The sequence below is a fragment of the Electrophorus electricus genome, chromosome 21, assembly GCF_013358815.1.
Source record: "Electrophorus electricus isolate fEleEle1 chromosome 21, fEleEle1.pri, whole genome shotgun sequence".
Lineage (NCBI taxonomy): Eukaryota > Metazoa > Chordata > Actinopteri > Gymnotiformes > Gymnotidae > Electrophorus > Electrophorus electricus.
Genome location: NC_049555.1, coordinates 6146782 through 6169208, shown reverse-complemented (window position 1 = coordinate 6169208; position 22427 = coordinate 6146782). Strand labels below are relative to the sequence as shown.

Genomic DNA, 22427 nt, shown 5'->3' with positions numbered 1-22427 from the left:
TTGGGAAAGTTTTCTTGCAAAGAATGAACTGTGGTCTTTAAATGCACTCTGGCTGCCACATATCGGTCAGTCTCCAGTAGTGGGAGTTTTCATAATCAGTTAGCTATAGCTCAACAATAAGATGTCAGACTATCACCAGATGTGAATTATATATACCAGAATAAATGCTGTGCTAGAACCCTTTCATTGCTTCTCGCTACTTTATTTATTTATATTTATGTATAGCTGTGAATGCAACATTTGGTTTGAATCAGCATTTGAAGAGTTCCATAGGCCTCAGTCTTGTGTCAGAATAAATAATGCAAATAGTATGGCTGCTGAATTGGTCTTTATAAACAGAGAAAACCTACTCGATTAAAAAAAAAAACACTTCCGAGATGCAAAACTCCAAAGCAAACCACTGGGCGCTAGCATGCCAACTGCCAATATGCGAGGGAGTGTGGAATCGTGCTAGGACCCATGTCACACGCGGCTATATTTATTTTAATTATGTTAACCTGATGAACTCCGCTTTTGAATACAGGCTTTTAACTAATGCACGTATACACTATGATATATTACTCCTTGCAAAATAAAACGCTCCATTTGCCAAGATTTTTCTTTACATTAAATGAGCAAGAAACTTACGTAGCCAATCAAGCCATAGACTGCATGCACAAAGAACAAGGCGTTTTTACATATCTGACTCCAAGGTTGACCAGCTAGATCCGCCCACCAGCAATACGTCGGGGAAACCGTCAATCAACGTCGAGTTTGGTGATTGGTCATCATATTAAGGGCCATTAATATGACTGATTAGGGGTGCAGCAAGTCTGTTGTGCAATTACCATCACTGATTTTACCACTATAAAAGTAAAGCATTGCGGAAACATTGTCCTTTATCTGCTGCTGGGTTGAAAAGGTTATGCCATGAAAGCAAGTCGCTCTCACGTCAAGTTCCCCGCGGCTCCCAGACGACCCAAGGCCAGAGATGGCGTTCATGCTGTCTTTATTTATAAGCTCAGGCGAGAGGTGAGGAGCGTGGTTCTATGCACTCGTTTTATAAAAGGCTCGCTTTTGTTTTTTTACGGAACTGACCCGTTGACTGCTGCGCATCTCCTAGAGCACGTCCACCGAAACGAGGTTTGTACCCAGAGGCGCAACGAGATACATGCTACTGAGAGTGGGGCTGGAGGCCGCCCGGATATCGAGTTTGAGTCGCCGCTGTGTCATTACCCGTAGGGAGGTTCTAGCGGCGTTTAATCAACTCGGTCCCTGGCGCAAGGCCATCCCCATGGACGGCGCATGACCTACGCAACGATTTGTTTGGTTTATTTTGCCTTGTTTGCCTTGTACATATTTTTATTTAAAATAAACTTGTCCTTTTATCACTGGCCAGCGTTCCTCATTCGCAGCAGTTGCTGTTCAAATGCTCCGCTTAAAGGAGTGTTGCAATCTAGTAAGACTTTTCCTGTGACAAAGTGAGAACGTCTGTTATACACGTGCGCGCGCGTCACTGACAGCTGTGCGCGCGTCAGCAGCTGTAGCCGCACAAACAGCTGACTGACTAGCCGACACCTGTGGCGAGTACCTCACCTCAGTTTAGTCTGGTTTCGGTTTACCCGTTCGCGTTATAACTCCCGTGAACTCAGGGTCGAGACGTTTTGTGGAAAATCTAGTTCCGTCTCCTGCGGTTTTGTGGGGTGAGTTGGTGCGCGTTCTCCTGTGCTCCCGGCTACGAAACGGCTGCTGAGGTAGGAGTGACCATGTTCCTCAAGTTCACACACTCTTGGAGCTGACGGTTACTTAATTTTGTCATCCAGTTTCGCAGGGTTGCTTCTTTAAAATATCAGACGGCACCATCGAAGCTCAATTCCGTCGACAAGTTCTTTTACTATTTTACTTTAAACTGAGTAATGCTAAATCTCATCATTGACGGGTGTTCTCTACTCCAGTTTTCATCCTATCGCTGACCTTAAATGTATGTGGTACGGTTAACCCTTGTGTATGAAGAATTAAGGCTTTAAGGGCCCTGGGCTAAAAGTAGTACGAGTTTATTGCCACATGACGCCGTTCTTCACTGATTTTGCTCTACTGGTGTGCTACGAATCGGAACACCGTCATTTAGTTGCACTGACATTTCCACATTTCTTGTGTATGTGTATATTGTGTAGTTTGGCTTTAATTTTTTTTTTCTTGGTATTGACTATTGAGACACATGCAGAAAGGAAACAACGTTGCCATCATGGGGTGCGGCACCTCAATAACCACTGAGAACCAAGGAAGGCCTACAGAATTCGGTAAGGAGATGGTGTACCTAGTCCCATCTTTTGATGGCAAAACATTGTAGCATTTTACTGCACTTCACTTTGTTTTTGGTGTGATGAGCCCACACATCCAGCAACTTCATGACTTGTCATGTGTTCCTTAAATTTATTTAGAATCTGCTTAAAGTGCAGTTCAGCCTCAAACTTTGATTTCAACTGCTGGCATGTTTTATATGGCTTGGTCACTTCTCAGACTTTTACACTCAGAAATGTCATTGTATGATTGTTGGTCCAACATTAGTGCATATATGGCTTTGAAGACTGAAGAGAAATGGACCAGACCTCCCATTTTCTTAACCCAAGTGAACAAGGTGTGAACTCTCTTCCTCCCCATGCAGATATGTCTGCCAAGCAGTGCAGCCCAGCCCTGAGTAAGCCCTGGCCTGTCTCCTTCAACAGTAGTCTGGCGTTGGTCAATATATGCTTGCCAGTACTGTTCTGTCCTCTTGAACTTAAGTTTTTCCTGAGTTTTGCAGCAATGAAGGGCCAACTCTATTCTTATTTCTGCTTTTTAACTGTATAGTTATATTTGAGCAGTGATACCAATGACATGCAATTATTAGATTTGAATACTGAATTTCAAGTAGAGGTAGCTTGAAACTGCCCTTGTGTGTAAGACAAACTATTGCAGATATCCCACTTAGGTGTTGGTGTCACCTAATGAGGAGGTATGATGACATTGAGGAAGTGCTGAATAGAGTTGGCCTTGATGGGTGGGCTTGACCTGTGTTCCTTCAGTTGTATGGTATAACTTCATGCAGCTCCTTTTTGTTTTCTATATTACAAATAACAGAACATTTGAATGACAGGGTCTCCACTAAACTATAAAATGTGTTTCAGAACTGTGTATTTGGGTAGTAACATCTCATGCATCATCTATGTAACAGTTTCAGCAATGCCTGACTGGAGCTGTAAACAAATTCATATCAGTATTTCAATTAATGCAGTTCAGGCATCACGTGAGGGGTCCATGTAATATTCAACTTGTTCATTTATCAATCCTCCTTTCATAAATACTAATCTGTAGCACCTGTATCCTAATCTTCATGGAAATGTAGTAGGATTAAACTGCAGGCCCACTGACTGCACAGACTTGTGTCTATTTTTCAAGGTCACAAATATTTCAATTTTTAATTGTTAAAGATACAGGAATATTGCCATAACTATTGAAATCTATGAATAAATGGCTTGAACTGTCATAGCACAGTTCCCATTACCCTGTACAAAAACTAGAGAAATCAGTAAGTGACTGAGTGGAGCCCACCAGATTTTTTTCATTAGGAAAATACAGGTGCAGTTTACATTGTACATGTAAATCTGCATCCACTGCATTTATCACAAACCATTCTGTAGAGACATTAACATGCAGTCACTAGATTGTGTGCGTCATGGAAATGTGACATCAGTCTCATTGATACTGCTTAAATAAAGCTTCTGATTTAAAACAGGAAAGATGAAGGTTTTGATGCTAACCACATGGTTTTCCAGCTAGTGTGTTCTTGTAGCACACCTGATGGAACATATAGAACACGGTTCTATAAACACCAAGGTCATGGCCTTATTTTCCATAGTGTACATGTTCTGTCATGCTGATAATTATATAAGTCACTCTGGATAAGGCTGTCTGCCAAATGCTGTAAAAATAAGAGCTAAATGTCATGACACATGTAACTTCATGGTCACTCGTCTGTCCTCATCATTGTTCAAATTTTTGGTTCTTATATCTGTTCTAATTTTAGGCTGAACATAAGCAGCTTGACATTTAAATTTGTTCAAATTCAGTTGTTTTACTCCTAATTGTGGAATAAGCTGCCGCAATGTAGCTAGCACCAAAAGACAAAAGAAATGAGTCACTCCATATATACTGGTGAAATCAGAAGACTCAAAACAGGTCCAAGCCTACCCAGGCACTTCTTTTCTGACTGTATTTTCTGTGACTGGTCTCCCTTTCTGATTCTGCTGTCTGAGACCACACACTTCCTGTTTGCGCCGTCCGTAAGTGGTTGCTGTTTGGTGTCGGCTCCTCCCTACATCCACTGTTCTTGTTTCATCTCTGCACTCTCAGCAGTTCCATTAATTAGCAGCCGTGACTGGGGACCTCAAGAGGCGTCATCTATATTTAGTGCTGCCTCTGTGTTCCGGTGTGTTTTGCAAGAGTTAAGTGTCATTATGTCAACTTTAATAGGTGCATCTGAACAGCACCTGGTCTAACCATAGCATTTCCAGACTACTGTGATAATGTTGTGATAACTCTGTGAGGAAGTGTCCCTGTGAGTGCACTGCTGCTTTTCTGAAACAATGAACAGCTGACTGGTAATACTCCAGAACAATCTCTGTCCATATATGGGGACTTTCTTGGAGTAAAACTAAAGTCAAAGTAGAGTTTGAGTGGCCCTTCAAACTCCACTGGAGCCTAGTTTTCCGGGGACACTCATATTGTTTGTGATGTGCACTTATATAGCGATGAAGGCAGCCATTCTGATCCAGCGATGGTACAGACGTTACATTGCCCGGCTGGAGATGAGGAGACGCTATACATGGAACATATTTCAGTCTATAGAGTACGCAGGGGAACAGGACCAGCTGCAGGTAAAGCCTCATATCACAGCACAAGGCTGTCATCACTGCTGAGCTCAGACAAGCCATAAGAAATAGCTTCAAAGAATCCCAATGTTTAAGTCCTCACACTAATTATCCACTCCGCTGATTTGCACTTTCAGTTGTAACATACCTAATGTGTGGCGGTTTATTTATTGTTTTTTTTGTTTTTTTGTTTGTTTGTTTTTGCAGCTTGGATTCTCTTCTGTATTTCGGTAATTTGAATGTCCTATGACATTTTTTTTTTTTTTTTTTTTTTTACCACTTCTAAAGCTTTCCAGTTTCTTCAGTTTTATGTTGGATAACTTCAGTCAGCTGAATGGGAAAGAACCAGGTATTGTCATTTTAAACTGGACAATAGTATAACCATGCTTTGTGTTGGAACCTTTATTTATTCACCTTGCTCAGTGTACACCATATTCAGTGGCTAATAATGATCATTTGATTTAAAATATCAATATCCTCTAAAAACATTAAGTATAGAGTGTGGGCTAAAGCACTATGCTGTGATATTGAATATAATATTGTCTGGATCCAGTCTTACATGCTAAACCCCATGATTTGTTTATACCCTAATGAATTGTTTGATGTTCTTTCAGCAGCCATATTAAAATTCTAACTCTAAGTAAAGTGTTTGGAAACCCCTATCTGCACACATGCACATAAAGCTTTTAAATACCATTAGCTCTATTCACTCTAATATCAAACAACCAGGCCTCTCTTAGACCATAATACTCATCTTCTTTTCAATAATTGTAAAAAAATAAATAAATAAAAAATATGGTGAATCACAGTTGCTTAGCAACCCAGGGAGATCCCATTTTCAGCTGTGGTGTTGTGGAAGGTGCCAGGGAAGCAGCAGGTTGCTTCCATACTCAGGCTGAGGGATTACAGCAGACAATTATCCCTGGCTTAATTTAAACACAGCTAGAGAACACGTGTTGGAGCTATCAGGAGAATCTAGAAGCATGTCAGATGAATTAGGTGATGCTCAAAAGCATTGGATGACCATAAATTTCCATGGAAATGACCAAAGCATTAGAAATTAGAACTGGTATATGTGTTGATTGTAGGATTCCTGTTCTGTTAATGGTGGTGCATGTCTGTAGAACATGATACTCTACAGTGCTTTGTGCAGAGCCAGAATTTTAGTGCAACTACAAGGGAGCTAATCACAAGATTGGTGTCTTGAGTTTGATGTCACCTGTCTTTTGCATAGCTCCTATTTTTGACACATTAGAGTTCAGTTGTCATTGTACACTACAATACAGTCAGATCTTTACATGTTCACCTTTGGTGTGAAGGCTTACTCTCTGAGTGCATTGTTAGGGTGAATTAATTCATAGCAAAGTTACATTTGTTGATTAGCATCTAACTGAGAAAGCACATCTGAGAGGCTTTCAGATGGACACAGGAGTGTTTGTACTGAACCATCTAGTGGAAACAGCTGTTCCTGATGCCTGGACCATTTCAAATAGATTTGTGATACTCCTTGCACATTTACATTTTCAAGAATGGCACAATAGAGAAGCTATCCACAAACCTCAGTGCATGAATGAACACTATTGAGTCTGAAGTGTGCTGGCCCAGGTGTTGATGGGGGAGAACAGGCCTCTGAGTGCCAGACTTCACACTAAAGACTCATAATGCGATGAATATGTGAAAACAGTATCCAGAATCACGTGTAACTCAAATACAGTAGCTGATATCAAGCAGGATTTTAAAAATATGTTCTGTGGTTATTTTGTAGACTATATTACCTTCTTAAACAGATGTTAATTCTGTTAATTCTGTTAATTCTGTTGTGGTATGGCCTTTTTCTTTAGGTGCTTTAAAGTATGGTTTTTTTTTTCTGTTTATATTAAGTACAGTCCATACACTCCTGTGATGTACTGAATAACCCACTTTTTGATTCCCTCCCCGAGATCTGATCAGTCATCTGCTGGACCCGGCTGTGGACACGGCCGTGGACCCGGTGGTGGAGGATCAGAGGCAGTGCAGGTATGAGCATATCTTAGTGCCCGAGTCTTACAGCGGCCCACACCTCTCCTTCCCTCTGAGTGTCACCGACACCAACGCCCTTCTCGGCGCCTTCAAGGAGCAACAGGTACAACACACTGCAACTTTAACTAAGGGGTCATTGCAAGACACTGAGACTGAGGGTTGGGGCACTGCAGCTAGTGCTCAGGGAACTGATCCGCTGATCGTTGGTCAACCAACTGACGCTTATGAAAGAGCTTATGCTAAGTGTAGGATAATTAGCTGGGTTGGGTGATAGAACACCTTAAAACAGCTGAAGTATTCTGTTACAGCGGAAAACTGTTAACCTAATTGCCTTTTTACTTGGTTGTGAGAGTACATACTGAGCCAACAGGCAGTTTTGTAGAGAGAGAACAGTGTGATCTAATCCGGCAGAGAATTCCAGTGGGAAAATCTCTCATGAGATTTTGCACTGAAGTGATAATTAATTTCTTTGACATTTGAAAACATCAACACTGCACATTTGTTAAGAGCCATGTGGATGAGTGAGAGTCAATCTTTGTATTTCTCCTCTCTAGACTCTCCATGCCAAATATGTACTACAGCTACTCGACAAGACACAGAAGTTCTTAAAACAGATGCCGAATGTCATTTATGTGTCGTCTTCCTACGCCAAAGAGATCACAATCTGTGGTATGGTACCAGCACGATACAGCTCCCCATCTGGATGCTCGGCTGCACCCCGTGGTTCTGATTTACTGCTGTTTTTTTCCTGTTTTTTTATGATCAAGCATCGCTTCTGCCATTTTAATAAGATGTTTTCTATTTTGAATGCATGTATGAAGTGTTTGCTGAATTAAGAAGAGTGTCATCCACTTCACTGCACCTCAATGGGTTCCTCAGTGGGGAAACTGGAGGCTGTTCAGACACACTCAGAGCTTCATATCAAATTAACACGTGACACTATCAATCACAGCATTCTTGCATTGAAACACTGCATGTGATTACTCTAAATAAAAAAGGTTTTGATTTTCCAGACACACAAGAGCCCAAAACGAAATGGTCCTTTCTAATTGTAATAATATGCTAATAAGTGTCTTTATGTTAGGTCAGTGATGCTTCTAATGGTTTTGGAAATATCCGACCCTGCAACGTTGAGTTCCATACCTTCATCAGATGTTCTGAAGGCCTTAGTTAACTGGCGCGAGTGGATTAGATAAATTCTCCAGAGTGGTAGATATGGAGGAGCAGTATCAGGTGGCCCTTCTCTTTTTCACGCAGGTGACCTGCATGGAAGACTGGATGATTTACTGCTTATATTTTATAAGGTAACTTCATCTTAAATACAACAGCTGTCACCATCAGATTTCTTGTGAAGTTTTTCATAGTCATGAATAGCTCTTGTCAACTATGAGCTTTTGGCGGATATGTTTGCATATGAAAGTACTCCCAAAGATTTCAGCTCCTTTTAAAACACAGAATGAATTAACTAAATTCTTAGCAGTAGTAGTGTTAACCTTTAAAATTCAACATTAAAATTCATAAGTTTAAAAATTCAAGGTCATTTGGTTAATATCCCATAGTTTCTTTCTTTTTACATCTGCACAGATATCATGACTTTAAGCATGAGCAAACTTGAAATCCACTGTACCGCACCGTAACGCATCTTAATTAAGATCAGCTTAATTATTAGATGTATTTTAGTGACACTCCATCGGCCGAAGGTTTTTATTAAAATTAGGTTTCATTTATATTCCGTAGAATGGTCTCCCATCTGCTGAGAATCCTTACATATTCAACGGAGACTTTGTGGACAGGGGGAAGAAATCCATCGAGATCATCATCATCTTGTTTGCTTTCCTGCTCCTGTACCCAGACCACATGCATCTTAACCGAGGCAACCATGAGGACCACATCATGAACCTGAGGTAGCTCGCAGCCCACCCTGACCTGCACAGCTACTTGCACACACAAAGCATTTCTGTGCACTGCCCTGCTTGTATTGTATGGGTTTTCACGTACTGAAAACACAACAACCCTAAAACCTGCACACCTTTCATTACCTTTCAGATATGGCTTTACAAAAGAGGTTATGCAAAAATATAAAGTAAGTTTTGGCTTTTTGTTTGTTTTTGCTCTGGTTTGCTTGGTTTGCGAAATGCACGTTTGTAAACTCTGTACCCTACTGCCACCTGATGGACGTTACTTGAACAACAGCTCATAACATTGCTGTTCTGGCACTGCAGACTCATGGCAGAGAGATTCTCCAGCTGCTGCAGGATGTGTTCAGTTTGCTCCCCATCGCCACCGTCATAGATAACAAAGTCCTCGTTGTTCACGGTGGCCTTTCCGACCACACTGACCTGGACTTCCTGAACACTGTAAAAAGACACAAGGTGAGTCGACCAGAGATGTGCCTGGGAATCCTTGGACTTTACTTTAAGGATTGCACGATGTATCAGTTATTAATCATAATCACAATTCCTTGATGGAGAGCTGGCCAGAGAGAGGAGGGTGGGTAGGGGACAGGTAGTGAGTGAGGGGTCTAACCCATTTTTCCTGAGCATGTGGACCAGTGTCAGCAGCTCCTGAAGGGAGTCGCATATAGAACTGTGATGTAGCCGCGTTACTCCGTGTGCCGCAGGTGAAGTCGGCACTACGCTTGCCCAAGTGCAGCGTGGACCGCAAGGACGTGCGCACCAGCAGCACCAGACAGAGAGGCGGGGCCAGACTGCACAGCCCTCATTCAACCGGCCACGTCCCTCACAGGAGGAAGGGCCACCACACCCGCCCGAGCAGCAGCTCCTCTTCCTCCTCTTCCTCCTCGTCGACGCCATCAGTGTGTTCGCCGCACCATCGCCCGCCCTCACCAGGGACACCATGCCCCACCTCCATGCTGCAGGTTCCCTTCCTGGACTCCATTGTCTCCCTCGCCCCGCCTCAGCCTCCCAGGGACGAACTGGAGTGGAAACAGGTGAGGCAAAATTGTACTGCAATATATATGTGTGTGTGTGTGTGGGGGTGTGTGGGGGGGGTCTACAGTGGATGGGTTATGTTTGACTGTTCAGTGTACAACCGCTTGGGGATGGAGTTCATTACTGTTGTACTTGTGATTCTGAGTGACTTTGTGCTGACTTTGGGCATGTGTGGTATCTAATTAGCATGTTAATGAGCACTGTAGACTCTCTGTTATGTTTGACTTTAGGTTGATCTTTGCTCTGGGCTGTAATTCATCACCGCGGTGTACTGGCTTTGTGGACGTGCCATGTTTGACTCTCTGTGGGCTGCAGGTCGTGGACGTGTTGTGGAGTGACCCAAAGACCCAGAACGGCTGCAGTCCGAACTCGTTCCGGGGTGGAGGCTGCTACTTCGGGCCAGACGTGACCGAGCAGCTACTAAGAAAACATGGCCTGTGTCTGCTGATCCGGTCCCACGAGTGTAAACAGGACGGCTATGAGCTCTGTCATAACGGACAGGTCTCCTACTGTCTTATAGCACGCGCGCATGCAACCCTAAACACACACACACACACACACACACACACACACACCTACTCTGCTGAGTGTCTTTATATAGTGCTAGATTTGAGTGCAGTGTATTAATACACATATAATTTAGATCTTCCTTCATATAGTGCTCCTTTGAAATGTGATTCATCATATAAAAGCAAGGATAACCTGAAGCTTAATTTTTTACTAAAATCTGATAAAACTGAAGTATTGATATAAAGTTTCTGATTTCAACCTAGACCTTAATTTTTTAAAAACAGTTGATTTACAAGTTATTGACTACAGTGCCCTCTTGTGCATGGTTGTGGAAATACACAACTCTTTATGAACACTTAGGTCTTAGTGCCTTTCTAATATACACTAGAGGTCTTTCTACAGGGCGACTGTCTTGCACTCTCTCTTAACTGTGGTGCTTTTCCTTTTGAAGGTGATCACAATTTTCTCTGCCTCTAACTACTACGAGGAGGGCAGTAATCGCGGCGCCTATGTCAAGCTGGGCCCCGAGCTCGTCCCACACTTCTTCCAGTACCAGGTCAGCCGCTGTACCAGGAAGCTGACACTGCAGCAGAGGTACGCTGTGCTCAAAGGTCACCAGGCCTGCAGACAGGCACAGGAGGTGGAGGGGAGCGTGCGCATGTATGTGCATGTGCAGTCCTGTACGTGTGTGTGTGTGTGTGTGTGTGTGTGTTTCAGGGTGAGTGTAGCAGAAAGCTCAGCTCTGAAGGCCCTGCAGGAGAAGCTGTTTGCCCATCGCTCTGAGCTCATGACTGCCTTTCAGCAGCATGACGTCAACAACACAGGTGGGCTTCATCTGGTGAACTTCACATGTGCAGTTTACTAGAGCAGATCATATCACTGCTATTAATTTTCTCTGTCTCTCTCCTCTCAGGAAAGATTTCCACTGCAGAGTGGACCCAGGTGGTAGATTCTGTCCTGAGGTTAGACCTTCCCTGGCGAACACTGCGGCCACGCCTCGTGCAGCTGGCTCCTGACGGAGACGTGGAGTACGAGTCGTGCTTTGACAGCATCAGCCTTGGACAACCTATCCCTAAGGTCCCACCTGTACATGCCTCTCAGCTACTTGCCAGACACGCACACACGCATGTGACCCGCCTGCACACTCCTCTCACATCGGTTGCTAATTTCACACACTCACACTTGCACAGGCCCCACCTACACACTCTTCTCACACGCAAGCCTGCACATTCCTCCTCTCACGTCAGCTGCTCGTTTGCAGCCACTGCTTCTTTTGGGAAGCATATCTATTTATTTATTTTCCTTTAGTTATCTATTTTTCTTTTTTGTACACATGCAGGTGGCTCCGAACTTGGCAGAAACTCTGTGTCGGTATCGGACCGACCTTGAGATCATCTTCAATATCATAGACAAAGATCATTCAGGTCAGTTTTGTTTTTTAATTATGTTGGGTGACTAAACTGGTGTTTAGTTCCTGTTCAGCAGTGACAAAACTGTTGTTCCTTTAGAATTCCCTCTGCTCTTCCAGACAGATATTATGGTACGGGCTAATATTGTGAGATGTAGTGGGACGGTTGTTCCTTGTTGTTCTAGTAGTAGTTGTAGTATTAAAAACTGGCCACTTGGTGACACTGATTCCCAGTTTTGGTTTTAAACTCCCTGCATTGCTTCCTGTCCCTTCCCCCCTCCTCTCTTAGGTCAGATCTCCATCGAGGAATTCCGCCAGACCTGGAAACTCTTCAGCTCCCACCTCAACATGGACGTGGACGACAAGGCAATAGATGACATGGCGCGCAGCATCGACTTCAACAAGGACGGCAGCATTGACTTCAATGAGTTCTTGGAGGCCTTCCGAGTTGTGCACAAGCTGGACATCAAAGAGCAGCAGCATGGCTGAGACACACATACACACACACCCCTTCCTCCACACACAAATGTACTAACCCATGCCAAGGACAAAACAACTAGTGATTTGTTTTGATTCATTAAGAGAATATGTGATTGTCTGTGCATGACTAGCAAAATTTGAAGTGATTTTTTTTAAATCCACATGAATCGTATTTGCATTTGCCTCAGGTGCTCAAAGATGGAGTGAGCTGCTCTGTTTAGTTGTTTTCTTTTTTTAATTTTTTTTATTTTATTTAATCTTTTTTTTGTTGTGTTCATTCCTCTTTGAGTGACACTCCTCTCTGCTCATAAATGTGTAGTAGGTGAGTAATATTTAGTTGCCTAGATTCAGGAAGTGAATAGTCCATAGCTCTGCAGAGGACTGCTATTATACATTTGGTTCAGTTTAATAAATGCTTGAAAATTAACTGAGCTGAATTAAATGGGAGCATGTGGAAGACACGAGCCATCATTCCGCCCAGGGCTGGAGTTTGAATCTGCCTGGTCAAGTTCACTATATAAATTTGAACAAATGTTAGCACATGTACAACCTTGGTGTTTTAGATGGGTGATGGAGCAGGTAGAATGTAGTTAAAAATGGTATTCCAGGTTCTGTTTTACCAGCGTAAAGGTGAACAGGTGAATAGGTGTGCCTTTCTGGACTGGCATGCTACATCACACTTGGGAAACATTTTCTATACATCTTTTCTTACAACGGCTGTGTGAGATGTCTGTAATTATGGGGTGAGCGTGTGCTGCCACAGCTTGTACTGGTATTTTAAATGTGTGTAAGCAGGTGTAGTTGAGGCCAAATGTTTACATGCACTAAGCTTTTCAAGGTTGTAAATATTGTATATATCTGTTTTTATACAATACCAGTCATTTGGGATTTAGTCAACGTGGCATTTGTCAATATGTATGGTTGGCATGACAGTTAGGGTAGAACGCCATCATCTGCTCTGTTGTTGGTAGGTTTGTCAGTGTTTGGATGGTTTGGCCTGGGCTACTCCTAAAGTCTTTTTACCCTTTCTTTGCATCAGCTGTGTATTTGATGAGCACGATACACTTCGTATTTTGTCTCTGGCTCTTTTGATATTGTATATCTCTGTCATGAGATATATTTTTATATGTTTTGCCTCTTCAAAACCCCTGCATCACGTTTACACATTTACACTTTATTCAGCTAACCATTTTATTACAACGTCCTCTCTCAGACAAGGTTGTAACAGATTTGGGGGCTTTCATTTGTGCTGCAACCCAGGTAGAACTTTCTGGCTTATATGTTCAGTTCTTTCTTCTGTATTTTTAGATAATCCTCCTCCATTATACCATCTATTTTTAGAAGTACACCGGTCTTGCTTCCTGTGAAATGCTTCCACATGATGCTTCACAGCTGGGGTGGTGGTCATTGGATTAAAAGTCTCACACTTCATACATGGTGCTGCCGAACTGTTCAGTTTTTGTTTTTAATCTGACCAGAGATTTCTCCAAAAGGCTAGGTCTACATAGTGATTTTTGCATGCAATTGTTCTTACAGATGCTGGTGGTATCTTCAAGTGTTTGGAAATAAGTAGGAACCAGACTTGTGCAGGTCCACAATTTCTCTCTGAGGATTTAGCTGAAGCACATTGGCTTTTCCCATGATCTACAGGGCAAATAGGCACTTGTTCTAATGGTAGACCCTTAAACACAGTCACAGGTGCACTCCCAGTTAACTCTGTTATGACATTTGGCCAATCAGAAACTTCTGAATGTCATTACATCAATTTCTTGAAATCGTTCAGACTGTTTCAAAAGATTGTCAGCTTGGTATATGTAAACCTTTGACCCACTGGAAATATAATGGTGTATTAAAATGTATAATCAAAATGACCTTTGATATAAATAAATTAGGTTCTCTAATTCCCTTGCCAAGAGACAAGTATGGTATCTTGGAATGTGGAATTTGTGTATGCGTGAATGTGTATCTTGGGGTTTTAGTTATGGTATTTAACTTCTCCTGCCCTGCTTACCTACAACCAGCAATGGAAATGGGTGCAGGCAAAGGTTAATGCTTGTAAAACGTAATACGTTTATCTGTAAGTTATAATTCTGTTGCATAGCCCAGCATTAGTCAAAAAAATATGTATAACCAAATTAAAAGTTCCTTAATGCTGAAACAGCCTGCTTTGTCAGGGTTACCGTTTGCCAAAATTACCATTGTCTCATGACCACAGGTGTGCACAGCAGTGGGGGGTAGCTGAGAAAAAGTTTGGTGCGTGTGTGTGTGTGCGCCCAGAAGATGTGTCATGAGGCAGCTTGTAAGTAAGCACTCCACATTCCCCATCAGAGAGAAAGTATTGGCAGGAGAAATGCTGGCAAGATAAACAGATAAAAAAAAAAAAAGAGGCAGTACAAGACTGATCAATAGCAATCAGTCATGGTAATCTTAATCTAACACACTTCTTATAATTCTTGAACACTGGGTTTCAGCTGCTCCTGGTCTCTTCTGAGTCTAGACTACTGGAAATGCTTTTCTAATAATGGTAACACCAGTGGGATTTGTAGTGTATTTTCACTATGTTCTGGGTTTGCCATCAGAGGCACCATGATCTGCACATCCTGTTTGTCATACTGGACGAGGCAGGTATCTGCTTGTCTGTGCTACACAGACCCAGACCCCTGACCCTTAACCCTACTGCACTGCACATATCTGCTTTACTCAAGTGCTTAGCTTCCTGAATCAAAGTTTCACTTGCAAAAATGTTTCTAATAGCTGTTTTTGTTTGTTTGTTTGTACACTGTCTTTAGACTGCAACTGCAGTGTGAATAGTTAATATTAAAACATTTAGAAATAGGGATTTTTTTCTACTGACACATTCGATTCAGTTTACCACTTTATCAGTATTACAGTATGATGTGTAGAATTACAAATATTTGAAAGATTGTGTCTTATCCCTGTGAAGGTATATCCATCGGTCCATTTTTTTTTTTCTACCTGTGATGAGAGGTGTGTTCAGGGAGAAGCTGAGTGTGTTATTTTGGGCCCAGCCCCCTTAGATAAGCACTCCTCCTGCTCTTCTGTTAGATGGGCTCCTCCACTTCTCTGTTGGTCAGGGCTTCTCGTGCTAGATGGAACTCTCCTGTTAGATGAGACTCTCGTGTTTAGACTGCTGTTATTCTGAGAGTTGCCCTTCCAGCATTTGGAGTCTGCATCTGGATGTGTGCGGGGGCTACTGGAGCAATGCTGCTTCCTGCCCTGCTCACCCTGCACTGGGCACTGGTGCCAGGTAAGGGTCTTCAGAGTGGCCACTGCCCAGTGGAATCCTCCAAGAGGATGGTGTGTGTGTGTGTGTGTGTGTGTGTGTGTGTGTGTGTGTGTGTGTGTGTGTGTGTGTGTGTGTGTGTGTGTGTGTGTGTGTGTGTGTGTGTGTGAGAGAGAGAGAGAGAATAAATATTGCCTATATATGCTGTTGTATTTGATTGATACTACATGTTTGGTGTCCAACATGCGTATTCCATTGTAAAAATCAAGTGTACTAGCTTTTTGAATGTGTATATGCGATAACCTTGTGACGTTACTTTTATCAAAGGTTCTGCCAATATTGGCTGCAGTGACTTGAGGCATGTTGAGAACGGACGCACCTTTTTTCGGTACGGAGGGTTGTATGTTACCTTCAGCTGTAACCCAGGCTTCAGGATTCATGGCTTTCGCACGAGCAGCTGTGTGTCTGGCCAGTGGGTCAGAGAGCCGCCACTGTGTGTTGGTCAGTCTTCACACACTGAATATCACACTCTTATAATTGGACCATTTCCCTGCACTTTGGCTCACACATGTAGTAACACATGTTAATGTTTGAGTTGGTGTTTTGCATAGGGCCTTGATAAACATATTTAATATTGTGTTTGAAGAAATTTTACAGTACTAATGTACTGAGTGGCTTCACTGCTGCTATTCAACTTCAGGAGGTAGTTCAGTAGTGTGCTGTATGTAGTTTGTTGGTTCAGGTGTGTTTTAGTGGTTTGCCGGGTGGGTGGGGGAGGTGTGGATGTGTGCGTTGTGTATTACTTTATTAGTGGCATAGTGTGATTTGTCTAGTGGCTTCAAACCTCTGACCCCTGACCCCAGCCCCCGGATGCGCCAGCCTGGCTGAGCTCACACACGGCAGCACGCTGGTTTCTCCGGATAGCTCGCTCGTGCGCTTCACCTGTGACAGGGGCTTCAGGCTCTTCGGCTCTTCTCTGCTCTACTGCAAGGGTGACAACTGGAATGGCAGCACACCCGTATGCAAAGGTGTGTAACCACAAACTCAACACATGGACTATGCACTCATTAAAACCAAGTAGGTTCCACTGGACTAATAATGGAATACTTCTGTATTTTATTTTATTTTAGTTACTGATTGTGTTTCTGTTGTAGTCTACAGACAATAATATCGCTGTACTGACCAAAGAAGGGACAAAGTCACTGATCTAAGGCACAGTAATGGTGACCTCAGATATTTTGCCTCTAAAGGCATAGGTTGAGGAAACCCCGTAACTGTCTTTAGGCTTCTATTAAGTTGATATGTTACTTAGTTTTATGTTAATCAGTTTTTCCATCATTTTATAAGTAGAGGGGAAATGCCTCCATTTCTTTTGTCTTAATCAACAAGGCACTAGAGCTGCAGTAAATGAGATTAGAAAAACATTTTTAAAAAATTTCTTTAATTATGATCTAAGTAAACATATTTCTCCAGTAGTCTTCAGCAATAAAAGGAAGCTAGTAGAGGTTTTTGTTGAGTGTTGCTAGGATATTCAGGAAGGGTTTTCTAAAGCCTCAATCAGAAATCATGTCAGCAGCTCTCAGATCTGTTTTGCAACAACCTAGACAATGGTCTCTGTTTTGTAGAGTCAGACATTATGAGCTCTTTCCAGCTGAAGCAGACGTCCTTGTACGCAGCCAGTCTGGAGCTGAACCCAGATATTCTGCCCAGTCATAGAAGCCTTTTCAGCACTGTCTCCAACACGGCCTCAAAGGAGACACCTCTGAAACCCTCTCTACTTGGGGTGTCACAACCCAAAACCTTCCTGACTGGAGACCTGGCAAAAAATAAACCTCCAAAAAAACTCTGGTTTGATAAACCCACTACACAAAGTAACAGAGAGTCTGCAGGGCTCAAAGAGACCAGCACCAAACTAGACACTCCACAACAGCCTGCAAGAAATGCAAATCCCCTAGCCATCTCACGGCTGGCTCTGGTGAATTCTCCAACAGCCTTGATGATCTTATCACCTGCTACCTTGTCATCGAAGTCCACAGAGTCCATTACACTGGATACTGCAGTGATAAATGAGCAGAAAGCACAAACGTCATCCAGCCTCCTGGATCAGTCGTTTTCTTCACCAACCAATGCTGGTGAGAGAGAAACCCCTTTCACTTCAACAATACATGGACCTCACAAAGGTTTAGTCACACATCTGCCAGTCATGAGCGCGTCAGCAAGAACGGGTCCGAACACAGATCTGACAACTCATGCTCATCTGCATTCATATGGATTCAACACAACCTCTCATTACAAAACTGCCTGGGAAGACGCGACTGCAGGGTCTCAGGAAATGCTAAAGGAGGCTCTTTTATCCAGTAACATTAGAAATTCACTACAACCTAAAATCCCACATTCCCCGCACGTTAAACACAAAGAAAGGACCCCTTCTCCAGTTAGCACTCCTGAGCTCCCGGTGTCTACAGATGAATCTGAATCCTTTACCTCGTTAGTGTCTCCAAAACCTTTTACAGTGAACTCTCCCCTATTTGTCACAGCTGTGACGCATGATAGAGAAGCTCTCCCGCAGACAGCTCTAGCAGACAGGGCTGAAGAAGATTTACTGCCCAGGACAGAGGTGCTGACAGCAGCCACCAGGCTGGGCCCTGCCCTCCATATGACGAGATCTCCAGATGTTACTACCACAGATGCATATTTACATTACCCAGCAGTGACCAAGGCTGCGAGAGAGCAGACAGCAGTGGGTGAAGACTCTGCAGCACCCGTAGATGCTCATAGGTTGATGATGGGTAATATAGATGGAGTATTAAATGATATTTCAGGATCAGATAGAATCTGTAAAAACAGGGCATCAGTGGCCGACACTCAAAATCAGGGGAATGTGGAGAGCCCCAGTACAGCAGGCAAACAGGTGCCTGAGTCCTTGGCTTGGTCCAGTTTCCCTTTCACAACTCCAAAGCTCCCAGGAGTCCCGGTCAGGATACGAAGGCCTGTGTGTCCCTACCCTCCCTTGCCTGCTCACGGGACATTCTATTTCCGTACGATGATCAACCCCGGACCATTCCAGTACAAGCATTACATCCAGTACGCCTGTTACCCTGGTTACACGTTGGCCAATGGGGACGTATACAGCTACTGTCTACATGACGGACAGTGGAGCGGAGCCACACCCATGTGTATTGGTAAGCCTACTTTGAATTGGAACTCTTTAAATTATTTTCCTTAAGGCTCTAACATACTAATTAACTTAAGGCTTGTTGTCCAAATTCATGTTACATTTACTATATTACTATATCATATTATTTAGGTAATTTAAATGGGAATTCTTAAGATTCTAGTTTTTTGTTTTAAGGACTTTTGTGGTGCCCCTGTGGACAGTTGGCTAAGCGTTTATTGTCTTAATGTTAACAGCGTGAGGAGTAAGTGATTGCCTTTCCCATATGAGGTATATTGTTACAATGAGAGAGATGGTGACTTCCGTATCTTGCCATGTCCTTAGTAATGAAACCTCGTAGGATGTCTTTAGTTTAGTGGATTAATTATGTTATTTACTATAAAACCTATAGTAAATAGGTAGCAATAAAGTGGCTACTGTACCCCCAGTTCACTCACTGACACACACACACACACACACACGTGCACGCACACACACACACAAGCAATCTCTACTTCCCTCTCTCTTTAATTATTGGTTTCACTCCATGACATAGTGTGAAAAAGACCTGTAGAATGATTTTAATCCAGAAAGCTCAAGTTGTAAACTGAACAGAAGATGAGGACAGGAAATATTCACTGTTGGCCATTACAGCATCACCTCAGTCTCTCTCTCACCCATTACAGCAGGCATTTTCAAAATCTGTCTATATCGCTTTCGTGTAGTTGAATGTAAAAAGACAGGCAAATATGTAACAGGTGCTGTCTAAGTGGCCAGGGCGATGTCAACCCGTCCACCAGTCTTGCTTTTGCAGTTTCTTCATAAGGTAAATACATTAGCGAGGACTGAGAGAAAGAGAGCAGAACATATCCGGACATGCCTTTCTGAGGGAAATGATCTGTTTTTGGAACCTTCATGGAACACACATTCAGTCTTTCTCCATATGCTGTTTAAAACAGAAAATACTATGCTAGTCTGCACCACTGTTTAACAGTTTGAAGACACTTCAATGTCTTCTACTGGTTCTGCATCCCTAGAATCATAGTATTTATTGGATAAATGTATTACTTGTTGCCCTTTACAATAGGTTTATGTAATGCTCACTGTATTTAGACCTGATGATTAAATCATTCTTCATGCTGCATTTCTTATTATTGTTAGTGTTTAGTCATGTCTGTTCCCCTGCGAGGAAAAAAAAAAAAAAGTGTGTGTGTATATATATAATTATAATTCTCCGTGTATTTGTAGCTTGTAACATTACCAATCTCAGCCCACTGCCTACCCCTCACCCTGCAGATAAGTGAGTTTACTGCAGTGTAACCAGTAGCTAATTATTCATAACTGGATACATGGATGAGAGAGCTACATGTATCAGTAAGGCAATATCAAGGGGAATATGTAGATACCAATGAGAGAGAAACACAGTTTTCTTTGTGTTTCTGATACTAGCCATGTGTTTGCGTACCTGCAGAGGTGACTCCCTGCTCCCTGAACAATGGTGGCTGCTCTCAGGTGTGCCAGGTCAGTCATGAGAATCGAGCTGAGTGTCACTGCCAGCCTGGCTTCCTGCTGCTGCAGGACCACCGCACCTGTCGTGGTGAGAGACGTATCACACACACACGCGCACACACACTCATTACATTTTCAGTATGTAGTAAACGCTCTTATGACTTTATGTATGTTACTTATGTTTCGACACAAACACGGCTATATATGTATAAAAGATTTGAAAGCAGATTCTGAATGAAATGTGCAGAGAGAAAGGAAAACCTGAAACTGTTCAGGTCAGCAGGTTGCTTGGGCTGGAGCTGAAAAGCCTATACTTCTCATCCTTCACCATGGACACGGCCTGGTCCCAGACCACCCCTCCTTATTTTGTATACGCCTGGCTAACAGACACTTTGGGTGATTACGCTCTATTTTACTCATTCCATTAAATCCAGAGATATCAGGGTCATGGCACCAGTTTAACAGCTGCCTTTAGCATACCTTTAGGGGCATGTTAGGAATCCATCTGTACCCCCTGGGTTCAGTGATTAAATACCTCATAAATTCAGTTCCTGTCACCTTTTCAGAGCTGCCCTGGGGCTGAGAATTCTTGACCCACAGCACAGGGTTGTTGTAGCTTAGAGTGGCGCCACTTAGGTAAGACGCAGCACATGTGGCACATAGTTTGCTGCAGTTGCTCTTTCACCTAAAGCAGCAATCAGTGATTCTAGAATTACAATGAGCTGGGACACTTGTATTTGAGGATATTCCATGCAGTCAATTTTGTCCCAAGGTATATTTTCATGTACGCTACATTAAAGGAAAGAATTAAAACTTTGACATTTCATTTGCTTGAAAATGTATTATTGAACTTCTGACATTTTCTGTCAGTGTCTCAATAACTTTGACATGCCTGTCACTGATATGCTTGATTATAGTTAATGAATGATATATCTGTATACTTATTTGTCTTCCAGTTAATGTGATGATATGCTATGTTATAATTTGTTTTCCTGTCCATCTGTAACACTTGTGAAAAGTACAGCTGACTCAGTACATCTGGAGTACCCCAGCTCAGTCATTTAAGAATACTGAATGTTTGTTTAAAAAAAAAAAGCCTCCATCCATCAGGCTCCATGTGATTGGAGCAAGTAGCGCAGTCTGTAGATTTACCTGAAGAATGACAGTTACACTGGGTACACTAGGGTGAGCTCCACCTGAAGAATCACAATTCCTGTAACTGATATAACAGCAGTTAAACTGACATGTATTGCATATGCTGTTTTACAAATCTGTTTGTGTATCTGTCTGAACATTCCTTCTTTAAACCAAACATAACCTGTAACTGTGTGTGTGCGCATGCGTGCGTGTGCTTGCACGTGTGTCTGGTTTGTAGATCTGGATGAGTGTGTGGAGGGTTTGCACCAGTGCCAGCAGGTCTGTGAAAACATGTTGGGCTCATACAGGTGCAGCTGCAGGCATGGATTCAAGCTGTCTGCAGACAGGATGTCCTGCTCCGGTGAGCTCTTCCTCACAGAAGTATTATCTGTCTGGGCTCTACAGTTTTACTGCATATATTTTGCCAGTGAAATGTGCAAGAGAGTAAAAACAGAGATTATTCACAGCAGGATTCACTTATGCGGTTAAAATTGATGTAAAGACCCAGTCCAGATTGTAAACTTGTCTCAGCAAAATTAAGAGCCAAGAGTCTGCCAGAGCAGGGTTATTTATCCAGTATCAAATTTGCAAATGAAAACAAATTGCAAAAATTGTACAAAGCTGAAGGAACTAGAAACTACATCATACTGCTCAGTATAGGAAACACTAATGGGTCCCATTTCTTCCAAATCTCTCTCTCCAGAAACGGAACCTAAGCAGAAACATGTTTATTATTTTAATTGCTCAGTAAGACTATCAGATGATAATTTGGATCTTAGTGCTGGAAGAATCTTTTAAAAACAGATTTGTAATACTATGAGTTGCATTTTCTATAGTTATGCAATATAACCGTGTTGTGCCGCATGATATCAGGCGTGACAGTGTGTTGGCGGCTGTGCTGCTGACGGCCCTGTTCCTGACGCTGGGCCGCTTCTGTCCCCCAGATGTAGATGAGTGTGCAGTAGCCATGGACAGAGTTGGCTGTGTGTTTGGCTGTGTGAACACGCTGGGCAGCTTCCTCTGCCGCTGTCCTCCAGGACACAGTCTGAACCCTGACGGACGCTGTGAAGGTCGGTGGCAGTCCAAACACTGATGTGTTTGAGTGTCTGAATGGGATTTTTGGGCA

General features: G+C 42.8%; 2 protein-coding genes across 2 annotated transcripts; both read left to right on the top strand.

Annotated features, from left to right (window-relative positions):
- Positions 1-1613: 1613 nt before the first annotated feature.
- On the top strand, positions 1614-14414 carry ppef1 (protein phosphatase, EF-hand calcium binding domain 1). Its single transcript, XM_027016623.2, has 18 exons — positions 1614-1733; positions 2194-2279; positions 2645-2677; positions 4768-4895; positions 5178-5238; positions 6830-7011; positions 7463-7577; positions 8166-8212; positions 8646-8812; positions 8955-8991; positions 9131-9280; positions 9529-9858; positions 10175-10360; positions 10821-10963; positions 11087-11193; positions 11283-11446; positions 11709-11793; positions 12067-14414. The coding sequence occupies exons 2-18, from the start codon at positions 2198-2200 to the stop codon at positions 12264-12266; spliced, it is 2217 nt and encodes a 738-aa protein (XP_026872424.2). The 5' UTR covers positions 1614-1733; positions 2194-2197; the 3' UTR covers positions 12267-14414.
- Positions 14415-17855: 3441 nt separating this feature from the next.
- Positions 17856-22394, top strand: LOC113581486 (fibrillin-1). Its single transcript, XM_027016657.2, has 4 exons — positions 17856-18683; positions 20127-20252; positions 21540-21662; positions 22246-22394. The coding sequence occupies exons 1-4, from the start codon at positions 18158-18160 to the stop codon at positions 22392-22394; spliced, it is 924 nt and encodes a 307-aa protein (XP_026872458.2). The 5' UTR covers positions 17856-18157.
- Positions 22395-22427: the final 33 nt, after the last annotated feature.